The 14025-nt window shown below is 43.2% G+C and overlaps 1 protein-coding gene across 5 annotated transcripts in view; it reads left to right on the forward strand.

The window, feature by feature from the left end:
• TTLL13 (tubulin tyrosine ligase like 13) overlaps window positions 1-14025 on the forward strand; it is a 653894-nt gene that overhangs the window by 227970 nt on the left and 411899 nt on the right. For all 5 annotated transcript variants that reach the window (XM_086958162.1, XM_086958163.1, XM_086958165.1 and 2 more), the window contains one exon: window positions 10995-11181. In XM_086958162.1, coding sequence (XP_086814288.1) covers window positions 10995-11181 — 187 coding nt within the window. The remainder of the gene's footprint in view (window positions 1-10994; window positions 11182-14025) is intronic.

The following is a 14025-nucleotide window of genomic DNA, read 5'->3' on the forward strand; positions in this document are numbered from 1 at the left end:
GAGAGACAATATGTGGAGCATTTTCACCACTTCGCTCCATCTCCAAATTCAGAGCATGGGTTAGGTCTATGTAGCTCTAATACTAGACCTACAGGGCATGTTACAGGATTACTACCAACACTTTCCAGAGCCTGCAAGGTCACATTGTGCCTAATATGTCGACATACTCCGATGCCCCTGCCTCTGAAAGAGTATTCCCAGTTTCAAATATTACCATTACTCCTGGGAACAGCCTGTTCACATCTGGTGATGATAGAGAGAAGGCCCACAACCTCTGGATTCCCCACCAGATGATTTATGATAGTTTGCAGACCCTAAAGGAACACGATGCCAAACGCTTCCAACTTCCAAAAGCAAATAAGCATTTGTTTGTTCGCTTTCTGGTTTTAAATAGAAAAGCTGTGAGACCTATTCCAATTGTTTATATATCTGGGAGTAATTGCAGTCATGAAAAACCGTGTCACTCATAACCCCACCTAACCAGCAAGGAGGCGTTCTCAACTACGCCCGATGCTGCCGTACAGGTTGCCAATTCACTGGCAATATGTGGCAGGTATAACCACGAGATGTAGTCAGCCATTGTCACATCCATAGAATTTCAGCCGAAAAACAGAAAGGACAGAAACAAAAAAGATTCTGCAGGGGTTGAAACGTTCTCATCAGTAAACCTAGATTGTGCTAGAGATATAGCTTCAATAGGTTTCCCATAACCGTCTCGGTCAGTGGCAAGGTTGGTTCCATGTCACTACATTTAAAACCAGAGGTTGTTTCACAAACTAGGTGTCCTTGTGAATTATCAAAGATCATCAACTCATCCATCCAAGAAGATTCTGTTCCTAGGCCGCAACACTAGATACTGTTCAGGACAAAGACTTTCTATCCCAAGTCAAACAACAAACGCTTTAACGCTCTAGGAACTGTCTCTCAAAAAAAAATAACAATAATAAATTTAATGCGTCTGTTCAAATAGCTTCTGGGCATCATGTCCTCATCAAAAAACCCCAAGCAGCAGGGGCGCGACCGCCACGGTCTCTCACACAGACACCATCTTGCCTCATCCTATATTAATTGTTTTAAATTGCATATGAATGTTATGTATATATTGTCTACCCACCATCTGTTATTTGAGCTATACTACAAGATATACTAATACAGTAACTACTTGCTATTCTGATTCAAGCATGTGAATCTATGAAAGATCCAATACTGGAGAAGAAAATAGATTCTCAATACATAAAAATCTGGAGGTCATTTTACAACCGTACGACCATAGTTTTGTCTCTTTTTCTTTATTCTTTTCTCAACGGTTTGTAGAATGACCTCCAGATTTTTATGTATTGAGTAGAGTGGATTTGGGGATTGAATCTGATGAGGTCGGTAAACTGTCCCTTAGACCCTTGTCCCTTGTGGATGTGTAGATAGAAGAAAATAGAGTACCTGTAACTGCAGTTCTCCTGTATTGGTATCTTTAATAGACTCTCACGCGACTCATCCTCCTCCCCAAAGTGGCTCTCCTTATAGCTCGGGATTATTTATTCCCACTTGTGCTAGAAAATCTGAAGGACTCAGCCACTGTTAGGAGTGTTCTAGAGGGTGCTGTCACCTGATTGGTTATAATTCAATCTTGGTCCTTTTTTTTTTTTTTAAAGGACAGAGATAGGCTATTAAGTTGACTTTTTCACTGCCATTATAGGCTATAATAGTGACACATACTGCTTTATTATGGTAACATTGGACTTGCACTTCAATGACGGGGAATGATTCAAGCATGTGAATCTATAAAAGATACCAGTACTGGAGAACTTCAGTTATAGGTAAGTAACTTATTTTCTTACAGCTACTTCGCTAAAGTTGTGTCTGGAAGAGGTTGTCAGGTGAATGTAACAACATTGTTTAAACTTGAATGCTGGGAAGATATATGTCTTGATCATGTGCAGACAACCCAAGATCTATTGGTGGCCTGAATCTCTTGGCCCTTTTCCCAGCCCCAAGCCCAAGGCCTCTTTTAGCACAGGGGAGAGCCTTCATTAGGGGAAACAACACTTACAACGCAACTTTTACAATGCACTACCTTTACAACGAAACTTTTACAACGTAACATCCATTACAACGCATACCATTACAACGCAACCATTACAACGCATGTCACTACAACGCATACCAGTACAACGCATGTCATTACAACGCAGTCATTACAACGCATACCATTACAACGCATACCTACACTATCCAACACTTACCCTACTGTTGCACCCCCTGGAGTTAGAATAGTAATTTTTACCCCTACACTATCCAACACTTACCCTACTGCTGCACCCCCTGGAGTTAGAATAGTAATTTTTACCCCTACACTATCCAATACTTACCATACATGCAATGTAATGGTATGCGTTGTAATGGTATGCGTTGTAAATGTAGTATGTGTTGTAGTGGAATGCGTTGTAAAGGTAGTTTCAAAGAATTCGTTGTAATGGCATGCGTTGTAATGGAATGTGTTGTAATGGATGTTGCGGTGTAAAAAATGCGTTGTAAAGGTATGCGTTGTAAAAGTATGCATTGTAACGACATACATCCCTTCATTAGATCTGTTTGCCTCTGAATAGAATGCGCAATGTCAGCAGTTTTGTGTGCTGGAGTTTTCAAGGTGGCTCTTGCTCTGCAGCGCTTTTCGCTGTGAGTGGAGGTCAGGCCTTTTATACGCTTTTCCTCCCATACCACCAGAGTGCTCAAGAAGATCAGGAGCGACCGGGCACAAGTTATTCTAGTGGCTCCAGACTGGGCACGGATAGTTTGGTATCCCGAGCTTCTAGACATGAGCATCGATCCTCCAATCAGGTTGCCCCTTCGGGAGGATCTTCTGTGGCAGCAGCAAGGGAGGGTTCTCCACCCAAACCTGCCCACTCTCCGCCTCCTAGCTTGGAGATTGAGTGGCGACAGTTGACAGCTTTTGACCTCCCTTTGAAAAGTCTGTAAGGTTATTCTGGCAACCAGCGGTACCTCCACGAAATCGATATACGCCTGCCGATGGAACACATTTTGTATATATTGTTCAGAAAGGTCCACTGACCCCTTATCTGTCTCCCTGGCAAATGTCCTTTTGTTTATCCTTTCCTTAGCCCAACAGTGCTCTGCCTTGGCCACCTTGAAGGGCTATCTTTCAGCCCTTTCAGCTTTTCTTCAGCTACCAGATCAGCCTTTACTTTCCAAGTCCCCTCTGGTGCAGAGGTTTTTAAAGGGGTTAACCCACTTGCTTCACCCTTCTCTTTTTCTTATGCCAAAATGGGACCTTAATTTGGACCTCACCTTTATTGATTTGCGCACCGTTTGAGCTGATGCACAACTGCCCTTCACAGTTGCTCACCATCAAATCAGCATTCTTACTAGTAATTACCTTTGCTAGGAGGATGCAGGAACTGCAGGCACTGTCATCACAGCCTCCTTACCTGACAGTTTTTCTGGAAAAAGTGGTGCTGAGAACTAGGGCGTTCTTTTTGCCCAAGGCTTTAACTGCCTTTCATCTGGGACAGTCCTTTACATTTCCCAATTTATATGCACCTCCGCAGCCTTCCAAGGAAGAGGAGCTTCTCCGCCATCTGGACTCAAAAAGAGCGTTCACATTCTATCTTGATTTCACTAAAGAGTTTCCGGTGGATGACCAACTCTTTATAGAATACGTGCAAGCAAAGAGGGGGCCTGCTGTTCAAAAGAGGACCATCTCCTGTTGGGTCGTCCTCTGTATAAAAATCTGCTATGCCTTGGCAAGGGAGCAGCCTTTTGAATTCCTTAGAGCCCATTCCACCAGGTCGAAGGTAGCCACCACAGCCATCCAGCGTGGGGCTCTCGTTGCCGATATCTGTCAAGTTGCCACGTGGGTGCTCTGTTCAGGAGGATTTTCTGGTCTAAAACGTTTCCGCAGTCCCTCCTCCATGGAAGGTATTGCTTGGGTATCTGTTCAAAGTTAAGGAATCTGCAGCTTGATGTATCTATCAGGTGGACAATTTACTTACCTTTGGTAATGCCTTATCTGGTAGAGACATGATCTAGCCGCAGATTCCTTACTGACCCACCTATCCTCCCCACACTGCGGAATTGTCTTTAGGTCCGGGATGTTCCCCTAGCTGTTCCTTTTCAACACACCATGGCAATTCACTTCATGGCTTCGCGCTTGTGGCGTAGAAAGTCATGAAAAGTACTGACGTCAGTGCACCTGAGTGGCAGTTATATTGATGATGCGGACGTCACAATGCCTAAAACGTCACGCGGAGTCGACTGACTCTACCTACCAGCGCACAGGGGTACTGCTAAGAAAAAAATCTTCTGGATCCAGCCTGACGCCTGGAAGTTCAAAGGAAAGAAATCTACGGCTAGATCATGTCTCAACCAGATAAGGCATTACCGAAGGTAAGTAACTTGTCCACCTATACCAGAGGCACAATTTTTGTTCGCACTCTAGTGTTTTTGCCTGAGCTTAATGAGAGCCGGTGCTCGTAAGCGCCTCTGGAGTGCCAAAGGCGCACCAAAGGCAACCCTGTCTGCACAAGAGAGTTGCCAGACTGCCAACATGCCTGACCACATGACCGATCAGTTACTTGTTGGTTAGATTAAAACAACTGCATTTCCTGTACATAAGAAATGTTATCATGCTTTGAATCCTGGTAGCCTTCCCATTAAATGTGGGGACTGTAGGTACACAGTAAAACATTTAAAGCCCAAAGAAGGTAATTGACCCACCTTTCAGCCAAGTTATGATTGCACATACCCTTCAGAATAAGAGTAACCACCAGTGGCATATGTTCTTAGTTAATTATAGGTCTCTTCCTAAGCACAAGCTTGCCATTTTTGAATTTCCGTAGGATAAACAGCCAGAAGCCTTATTATTCACAGAAACCTGGCTAAAAGCGGACTGTTTACCTGTTATTGCAGTAGCACTCCAACAAGGGCATTCGATCACCTTGTGCAATTGGGCTGACAAAGTGAGTGGTCAGGTTGCTGAGATTTTTAAAAGCGTTCTTAAAGCTAACTTCACTCTTATATTGATCCGGGGGCGCAAAACCCTTTTGTTTAAGAATTAAATCTCCCCTACCTTGTCCTTTTTGGGACTTCTTTCCTATTGCCCCCCACCGTCAGCCACTGCCTTTTAAATGTCCTGCCTGACATTCAGGCCTCAAATAGTCTGCAGTACACAAACGTCATGCTGCTAGGCGACCTAAACATGCACCTAGAGGAAAGCAAATGTGAATAGATGGTGCATTTGTTACACAATCTTTGGGCTATACAGCTTTCACAGTTAGTCAAATCCACCTCTCATATAAAATGTCTTCTACTTGCCTCAGTCTTCACTATTATTCACTGTATGTCAGTAAAAGCCCCCTCGCTGGGTGCTGGTCAGATCATTTTAATATTTCTTTTTCAATCCCAATAATGGTGAATAAATCTCCTATAGATGGGCAGCCAAAGGCAACTAGACTATGGTCTAAACTAGATCAACCAGCTGAGAAAAGGTCGTACTTACATCCATTACCGAAATTCATGACAACGTCTCTACATCATATACAGTCTTCAATGACCGGGTAAAAAACTCACTATGTGAGTTGATCCACCTTAGACTGAGCAAAAAACCTAGACTTCAAATAAAATCCTAATGGTTCTTAGCAGAATTGTAAAAGAAAGGAAAGGAAATAGAGGATGACACATGCAACTGACAAAAAAACATTTAAAAAGTATTGCTACGCTATCAGGAAAGCCCAGATGGACGACATAGCCCTGAGAATTGATAGTTCCTCCAATTCCTTGAAGCAACTTTACAAAATTAATACATTCTTTTTGAAACCTCAGAGCCAGAGTTTAGGCTCAGCCCTGCCCCCACACCTCCCTAACGCTGAGTCTTGATGCGACTCATTAACTAACTACTATCTCACAAAAGCTCATCTTATTTGCGATCAGCTCGTCATGGCTTCTGATCTCAGTGACCAGATTAACAATAAGTTCTCTGGAGTCAGGACCAAGGGAGAACTTCCTGTGTTTCCTCACGTCAATGTGACGGAAATCATCAACATAGCAAAACCATAAAATCATTCTCCCCACTGGACCCAGCCCCCCTTGATATTCTGCTGAAAGCATGGACTTCATAGTCTCAGCTCTCACAGATTTATACCACCTATCTCTGAATAGTAGTAGGGTACCTGACACGTGGAAGCACGCAATTATCTGACCCCTAATAAAAAAACATCTCTGAATCCAGAGCTAGCCGAGAGTTACAGACCTCTCTGTTTCCTCCTTGGAGTCAGCAAAATTATGGACAAACTAATAAGAAATCACCTCTCCACATTTTTGAAAACTCATGACATTTTACATCCTGCTCAATCTGGATTTAGACTGGGATGCAGCACAGAAACAATGCTACTTGCAGTCACAGAAGAACTAAAAATGGTCCTTGATAGTTGAGACACATCTGCTGTCATTCTTCTCGATTTAAGTATGCCTGGGCGGTGAACTCCGCTCCGTTGTCGGAGTTTGCAGAGTTTTCCGCTCTCCGGTAAGTTGGCGAGCGCAAGCGAGGGAAATCCAACCCTGGACCACCCCCAGCGACAATTCTCAACGTGTGTGGTCATGGATAATCGTGACTGCTTGCGTTGAGAAACCATTCGTTCGTGTTGAGGAAGCTTCAGCTCGAGTAGAAAATCTACTCGAGCGGCACAAAGTAGCAGCGCCCTCTTGCACTGTGCATAGCGTCGTTTGCACTGATTTTCCAATATTGGTTGGCTTTACCGTCACTCTCATTTGTTGCTTCTTGCTTCCTCTTCTTGTATTTGACCTTCCTTGTAGCATAGCCTCTATACCAGCCTTTTGGATGTCTGCCTTGTATCCTTCCACTACTTACTTTCTACTTTTTTCTAATTAAGCACACCATGAAAGTACATGAGTTTTCCAGCACTCTCCTCTGTGTTTCTCCCACTGTTAAATACCAATCCTCCGATGCCCATGTTGTTCATACCCTCTCTATCGCTTCTCTCCCCATTACCCCCACACTTTGAGTTGCTCTCTGCCTCCCTTGGTTCTCCCCCACCGGATGTTTTGCTCCCTCACTGTGTACTGCTTCTGGTGTGCTTCTTCCCAGGTTTCCTGCGCTCCCTGTTGTTTACTCTGTTGTGTGCTTCTTCTGCCCCATGTTGCCCTTTCCCTCGTGCTGCTTTTCTCCTTATTCTCCACCCGCTGATAAGTTGCCCACTACCCCTTGCAGACCGTTTTTTAATTTTTATTTTGTGCATTCACTTTACCGATCCAAGTCACCCATATTGAATCAGTAAATACATTTAAAAAAAATGACAACTACCACATTATGTCGGCAAGCGCATGCGTGGTGGCTCATGTGTGTGCCTACAGAATGACATAACTGGAAACAATGGTTGTGTCGTGTCTCATATCATTTTACCAATACTGCACAGCATCAGAAAATTGCATTGGCAAAGCCTATAGGCGAGACCTATTGGCTTTGCCAGTGGTTGTTTAGACCGATGGTGAGCTATAATGGGGGCCACAGCCACACTCTCTCTTTACCTTCAAGCTGTGCTTTCAATCACTTTCTTTATAAAGAGAGTAAAAAGCCCTGTGCTGGCTATTTCTCCTTTTTCTATTCTTAGTAATTGAATCTCACATTCTCTATTCTTTTCTCAAAATGTAAACACAGCAGGCTGGACCAAGCTTGGAATTCTCGGTATACATGTACATTTTCTTTATTTAGGAATCATTTGCATACAGTTTTCAAACCTATTCTAAAGATTCATGAGGGCTTGCATGAATAGGTGCACGACCCCACATAGACACTCAGTGGTCCTTTCTTAGATTCACTGGTAAACAAACTCCTAATAGAAACTTCTACAAATGAAACGGTGATATAGCTAAGAAATTAAATGATACCCATGTACATTACATTGAAACAACCCTATTGTGAAACAATGTCAAACCTATTTGTTAGACCCAGAGGTTTCTGGTCGGCTGAGACGCATCTAAGCGAGCCAGAATCCACCGTCCTAGATAGGATGAGTACGATACACTCATCCAATAACCTGCGCTCACCCTTGGATAGCTTGGCACTGAGCAGTCAGGCTTATCCTCAGGGTCGTAGTATTGGCACAACACTGCCCTTGCAACACACTGAGTACACTACAAAAAGACTCCAAACCGCATGTATAAAACACTGGTCGTTGTATTACACACACATTGAAAACAACATACACATTGAATATATGTTTTACAGGTATTGGCAATTGTTGAACTTTCCCATTAGCAGCACAATGCCATGACCATATATTCACTAGTCATAGGTATTTACTTGCCCCATTTGCCCCTCAGCCTCATAAGAGATATGAACACAATCTTGCACTTCCCCGAGGTGTTCACTATCCTAGCTATTCCTCCCACATCAACAATGACAGAAACATATATGCTGGCTGTTCAGAGGTATTCCATTTTCCCGCTATCACATTAGCATTGAAATTGACATTCTCAATATCCCATACCCCGTACTGTTGTTAAGGTCCAGAAATCACAGGTTTTGACTATGCCTCCTGACCAAGCCACTCAAACCACCCCAGCCCATGATACACTTGGTACCAGCTATCAAAACACTTTGATTAGTTTGTCAAGACCACCTTAAGTGGAAGGAAACCGTTACTTGGTTTTGTCCCTCCAGATTAGGACCTCAGGCCCCCACAAACAACTTCAGTCTGAGATCAATAGCCCCCTGCAGACCAAAGGCTGTGACTGGCGTGCTTCCAATTTGGAGAAATGTTTTCCCTCCAGCGAAGGCACGAGCTGCAGTTGCTCTAGGCAGCCAGCTGTGGGTGCACACAAGGCAAACGGGACCTTCGCGGATCCTGTCATGATATCCTCAACACCAGAGTACCTTGTGGCATGGGTCTGGGAAGAAGGAGCTGGTGACCTCGGAATGAGGCCTGAATGTTAAGGACTGTCGTCCTTCCGATCTGTAAGTTGTAGTCTAGGCTTTCAGGTCAGGTCTGTGGACTTAGAAACCCTCCCCAACACTCCTCAGACACCACACGCTATGAGGTACAAGCTAGCACAGATTTTCCTTTGTAAGCTCAGGTCTTCACACTTTGGCACCGCCAGGTGGGCTGCTGATTGTTACAAGCACACTTCTCGGCACAGTGTGATCACTGCATACGTCAGGACGGTCCTTGTCCCAACCGACGATTACTTCCACCCATTATCTGCCACACTTTGTGCGGTCCTTGCGATCTAATGGAAACGGGGAGATCTCCTTTTGTCACTGGGATCTTGCTGTCAGGAGGCCTGTAACCCAGCCCATGGAGAGTGCTTAGGGACCTGAGCCACAACAGTTGGCAATTAGCCGCAGTCCAGCAACATCCAGGCAAAATCCACCAAGTGATAGTCCCCTACTTGGATAACGACAAACTCCAGGCCACCACAAGTCTGCGGATAGTCCCTCCTGCCTCAATGGTACCTCTTGTCGATGTCCCAACGTCAAACCAGCACAGTATGGGTCCAATTCCAAAAGCATCTCAAATTCATGAGGGTAAAGCCTCAGTAGTTATACTCACAAAGGCCTTTGAAGATTAAATCGGTTCAAAAGGCCATGTTTAAAATGCACTGGCCCTCTCTAAATGTTGTCTTGTCTGCCATCCTACCCTGGGAGGTTTGATCAATATCTTTATTGAAGCCAGGACCCTACCCCTTGGAATGTAGGTGCCAGTTCCACCCCCTCTTACCCGTCCCTCGTAGCTAGAGTTCTGCAGTTTCCCTTGAGCCCCCACATTATGGCCATCTATCAGGAATCCACCGATGTAGTTATTGCCTCAGCACCCAGATGTGGATTGGAGACAGGCCGACAGGCACAAAAGAACCATGAGCATAGAAATTCCAACATTCCCAAAGTAGCATTCCATGCTAATAATGTTGAAACCACTCGAAATAATGCATCAATATCAAACAATATACTGACACTCTTCTGCACGCAGGAAATACAGCTCAATAGCCTTTCCTTAGAACCGTCATATCAATCAATGTGAGAAGCCAGACTTACCACCCGGTGCCATTCACTACAAGTGCATGTAGCCTACACGCGCACATGCCCTACCTATTCTCGACACCACACCTTGCCCCCAGGAACTATTCCGATGTAGCAAGAGACATGCAGAACATTGGCAAGTAGCTTTTTAAACGGAAGGTAAGTAACAGTAACCTGCACACACAGGACCTGCAAGGGCAAACCTGTGGCACCTTTGAAGAGCTACCTCCGTGGGTGGCACAACCATTGCTGCAGCCCACGGAGGAGCATTTCAGTTACATGCCCTAGGTATATGTCTTACCCCTAGACAAGTAACTTACTACTATCTCATATCAGCCAAGGATGTACACCAATCACCAGTATGTATATGACAAGCCCAGCACTTTGGCACTGCCTAGCAGAGACAAAGCCCTCAAAGTCCTACGCCAGCAAAGCAAGGTTCAAACAGGAGGTCAGTGACCAACACGTCAGGGGAGACCACGACGAAAGATGCCAGATCTAACACCGTTGATCAATAGATTTTTGCTTTTTTTCACTTTACATCTCCAAAAAAGTAATGTACACAATTCTATTCTATAAACATTTTATTAAAATTCTTCTAAAACAGAGTTTTTGCATCTTTAAGAGTTGCACTGATTTCCTTTATTCATTTGGTTCTGTGTATAGAGTGATATCAGTTGACATCACCCAAGACGATAGCTCTTGACCTAGTCAGTCACATGTTAGACAGTTGAGCATGGCGCAATATCATGCTTCTCTCAGATGTTAAACACATATTCTCCATCGGCTCACCCCCTTTTTGAGAGGTGGTTTTATCCACAAAAAGCATGAAGGCTCTGGGAGTTGGTAACGGTGTTGACTGTCTTGAATATAATTTGGCTGAATGAAAACCTGAGACAGCCATCAGGCACTGGCACCAAATATGTTGTTTTCCGTTTATTTTAAGGCTTCAGTTGGAGGAGCTTCGTTTGAAACAGGAGCAACGGGAAAATCTCACTGGAAAGAAGAAAAAGGAGAGCAAAGAGTTACTTCAGGGAGAGTCAGCAGGGGAAAAAACCATGCCCCGCCGCACAGTTGTTAAGAAGCCGCTACCTCGAATGACATTCAGCAATGTCAGGATCCCAGAAACAAAGGTATTGATATTAATGATTGTACTAAAAGCTCAGACTTGTGCATCAGGACAAAGTTAGAAAGTGCATATATTACAAAAATGTTCTCGTGATTGCTACTTCTTGATACCTTTACAATGAGCACTTTGGAATGCTTGGAGCACGATTGATGACATTCGCATACACAAGGATAGTGAGGAATGGCTGGCATACACCCTCTGCTTCAATATTCAAGTTTTCTCATTCGGTTAGCAAAGTTATAACATTGAATTAAGGTTTACAAAGCCGTGGTCTTGTCCTGTAAGTATAAAATAGAAAGGTTCAAATATGGAGCAGGTGGAATGTGCATAGCGGAAACGTATGTACCCCAACTGTCCTCTGGAGGGGAAGACATAACATTGAGAACCCGGCAAGAGGGTGCAGTGAAATGTAATCTGACAAATGTGATCCTATTTGTAGACGGAAAAAAAAGGCCTAAAGTCTGATAAAAAATGTCTCACGAAGTTGCTGTTGCAATTATTGCGTGTTATTTCAATAATAAAAAGAGTTTTTTTTTAAACTGAGAGATTAAACGCACCCATATTGGTGAAGAACTTTTGCAAAATCATATGTAACAAGATTTGAAAACAGAAAGACTTGCATAAAGGATTCAAAGTAAAAAAGGCAAAATGAAGCCTTTGGTGCCCCACTGAAGGCGGGATGCCTTGTTCCTTTGAAAGGTCTCAATTCCATGACGGTTGACTGTGCTTGTAATATTATCCGCTAGATCCAGCAGGAGTGATCATGTTTTTGTTTAATATGATTTGTGTAAAAATTGAGTACAATAGCTTTTAGATTTTTGTGTCCTTGTTCCCATACCCTGTTTGCATGCTCAATTCTTATTGGTATTTTACCCACTTTTATATTTCTTTATTTACTGTAAGTATTGATGAGTGATTCCTTGCCCACCTGTACAAGGGATTAGGAACATGCTGTCACTACAATACAGTCCACTATATCTTTAGTCAGCTGCTTCTTTGCACTATGACAGTTGTCATTTGGAAAGGTAGCTTCACTAAATGTCTTAAGTGTTTACTTGAGCACTTATTAGGCAATTTACTCATCAAAAATGTATAGGTTTATAACAAAGCAATTCGGTAATGCTTCATCCTTGGTAGATGCTTTTATGCATGGAAGTCGTATTAAAAAAATACAAGAAACAAAACCACAGCCCTGCATATTCTCCCTTGGGATATCGATTTTCTTCCTTTTTTGTCATACCTTCCCATGTGCAAGAGGACCTAAAAGATAACTTGATAGCTGGTTAATGTAAAGCTACAAGAGAAAATAGCAACTCATTCATTCACAGTGAGATCATTAGAGATGTCTAAAAATGCAAATATTCCTCTGAACAATGTAAAGAAATTCATATTTGAATTTGTCTGAAAGATATTGGGCATGTCACATATTTTTACTTTCATTATACAAACATTATTAATAGGTGGTATTCGTTCAAATAATGTAATAACTCCCAGTCCCTTTAAGCTTTTAATGTCAGTACTGACATGAGAAGGTTAGCTTTCAGCATGGAAAAGTAGAACATACAAGCACAATGTAGTTCTGAGATCTAAAAGAAAATCAAAAACTTGTATGCTGACTTGTATTCTGCTCTATCAAAAATCCCAGTTAGACATTCATCACAAGTGAATTCAGTGAGTTTAAGCAGAAATCGGGTAAGGTCAGGACGCCAGTGAAAGCAGAAAGTCTCAGTTACTTGAAAATATGGTGAAAGCTACAGTCTTTGAAAACTAAAAAACTGTTTTGTGATAAAAGCGAAGATAGAGAATAACGTCCAAAAACGGCCTGATGCAACCTACTTTGTCAGATTTCAAGCTTAAAGCCATGATGTGTGATATGTTGTCACTGATTCTTATAGAAAGCTTTCAGGCCTACATTACTGACAAGGCTGGGACAACCATTTCTGTGAGAAATTGGTTTGTTGTTTGAGTGGGGTGGAAACCCTTCTCAAGCAGCAGTCACAATCCACTAAATTCAGAAAATTAGTCTGTTCTTAGCCCTCTGGTATGTTGGCACAAAAGCAGTCAGGCTAAATTTAGAGGTAATATGTAAGGTATTTATGCATTACGCAAACAGTAATAAATTGAAAACACAGCACTAGAAAGAGTCCCAAACCAATTTAGAAAAGTAGAGTAAAATTTAATAAATTATTTGACACCAAAACGACAAAAATCCAATTAGTAGAACAGGCGATTTGCAGTTTTAAACATTTAGGTAAAAATAGTGCTTAAAAGCATAAAGTGCCAGCTGTGGTTATCTTTTCGCGCTGGACAGGGACCAAGTTAATATAGCTGAGGAATGTACCTTAAATCCTGCCAGTCCCAAAGAAGGAAGTGAGATCCACGTCAAGAACGCATGTTGCTTCAATGCTGCGTCCCGCTGCGTCCGTTCCGAAAAGCTACGAGGTCCGCGTTGAGGATGCACTGAGGAGTGGCAATTCTGATGAGCTGTAGGGCTGCCATGCGGGCTTGTGTTGAGGATGTGTCACGCTACATTGTTTCCAATGAGGAGCTGCATCGGCTTGCATCACACTGCATCAGTTCTGATTAGACCACAGCTAGTATGGCAGAGCACCTCCAGCCAGACTTCCAAGGATCCAGGGCTGGGCGGGCACCACTTGGAGGGGTTAGGATTCACAGCAGGTAGATTCCAGGTGACCCTGAGGCTCTGATCAGGAAGTCAGATAACTAGCCCTCAGAATCATTCTGGTGGTCCTGGGTTCAAGATGAAGATCTAATCCTTCCCATTCAGGCAGCAGGGCAACAGGGCAGTAGGGCAGTCATTCTTCTGAGCCTTCTATAGGTCCGGAAG

Source organism: Lissotriton vulgaris, chromosome 2_1 (assembly GCF_964263255.1).
Source record: "Lissotriton vulgaris chromosome 2_1, aLisVul1.2, whole genome shotgun sequence".
Classification (NCBI taxonomy): Eukaryota; Metazoa; Chordata; class Amphibia; order Caudata; family Salamandridae; genus Lissotriton; species Lissotriton vulgaris.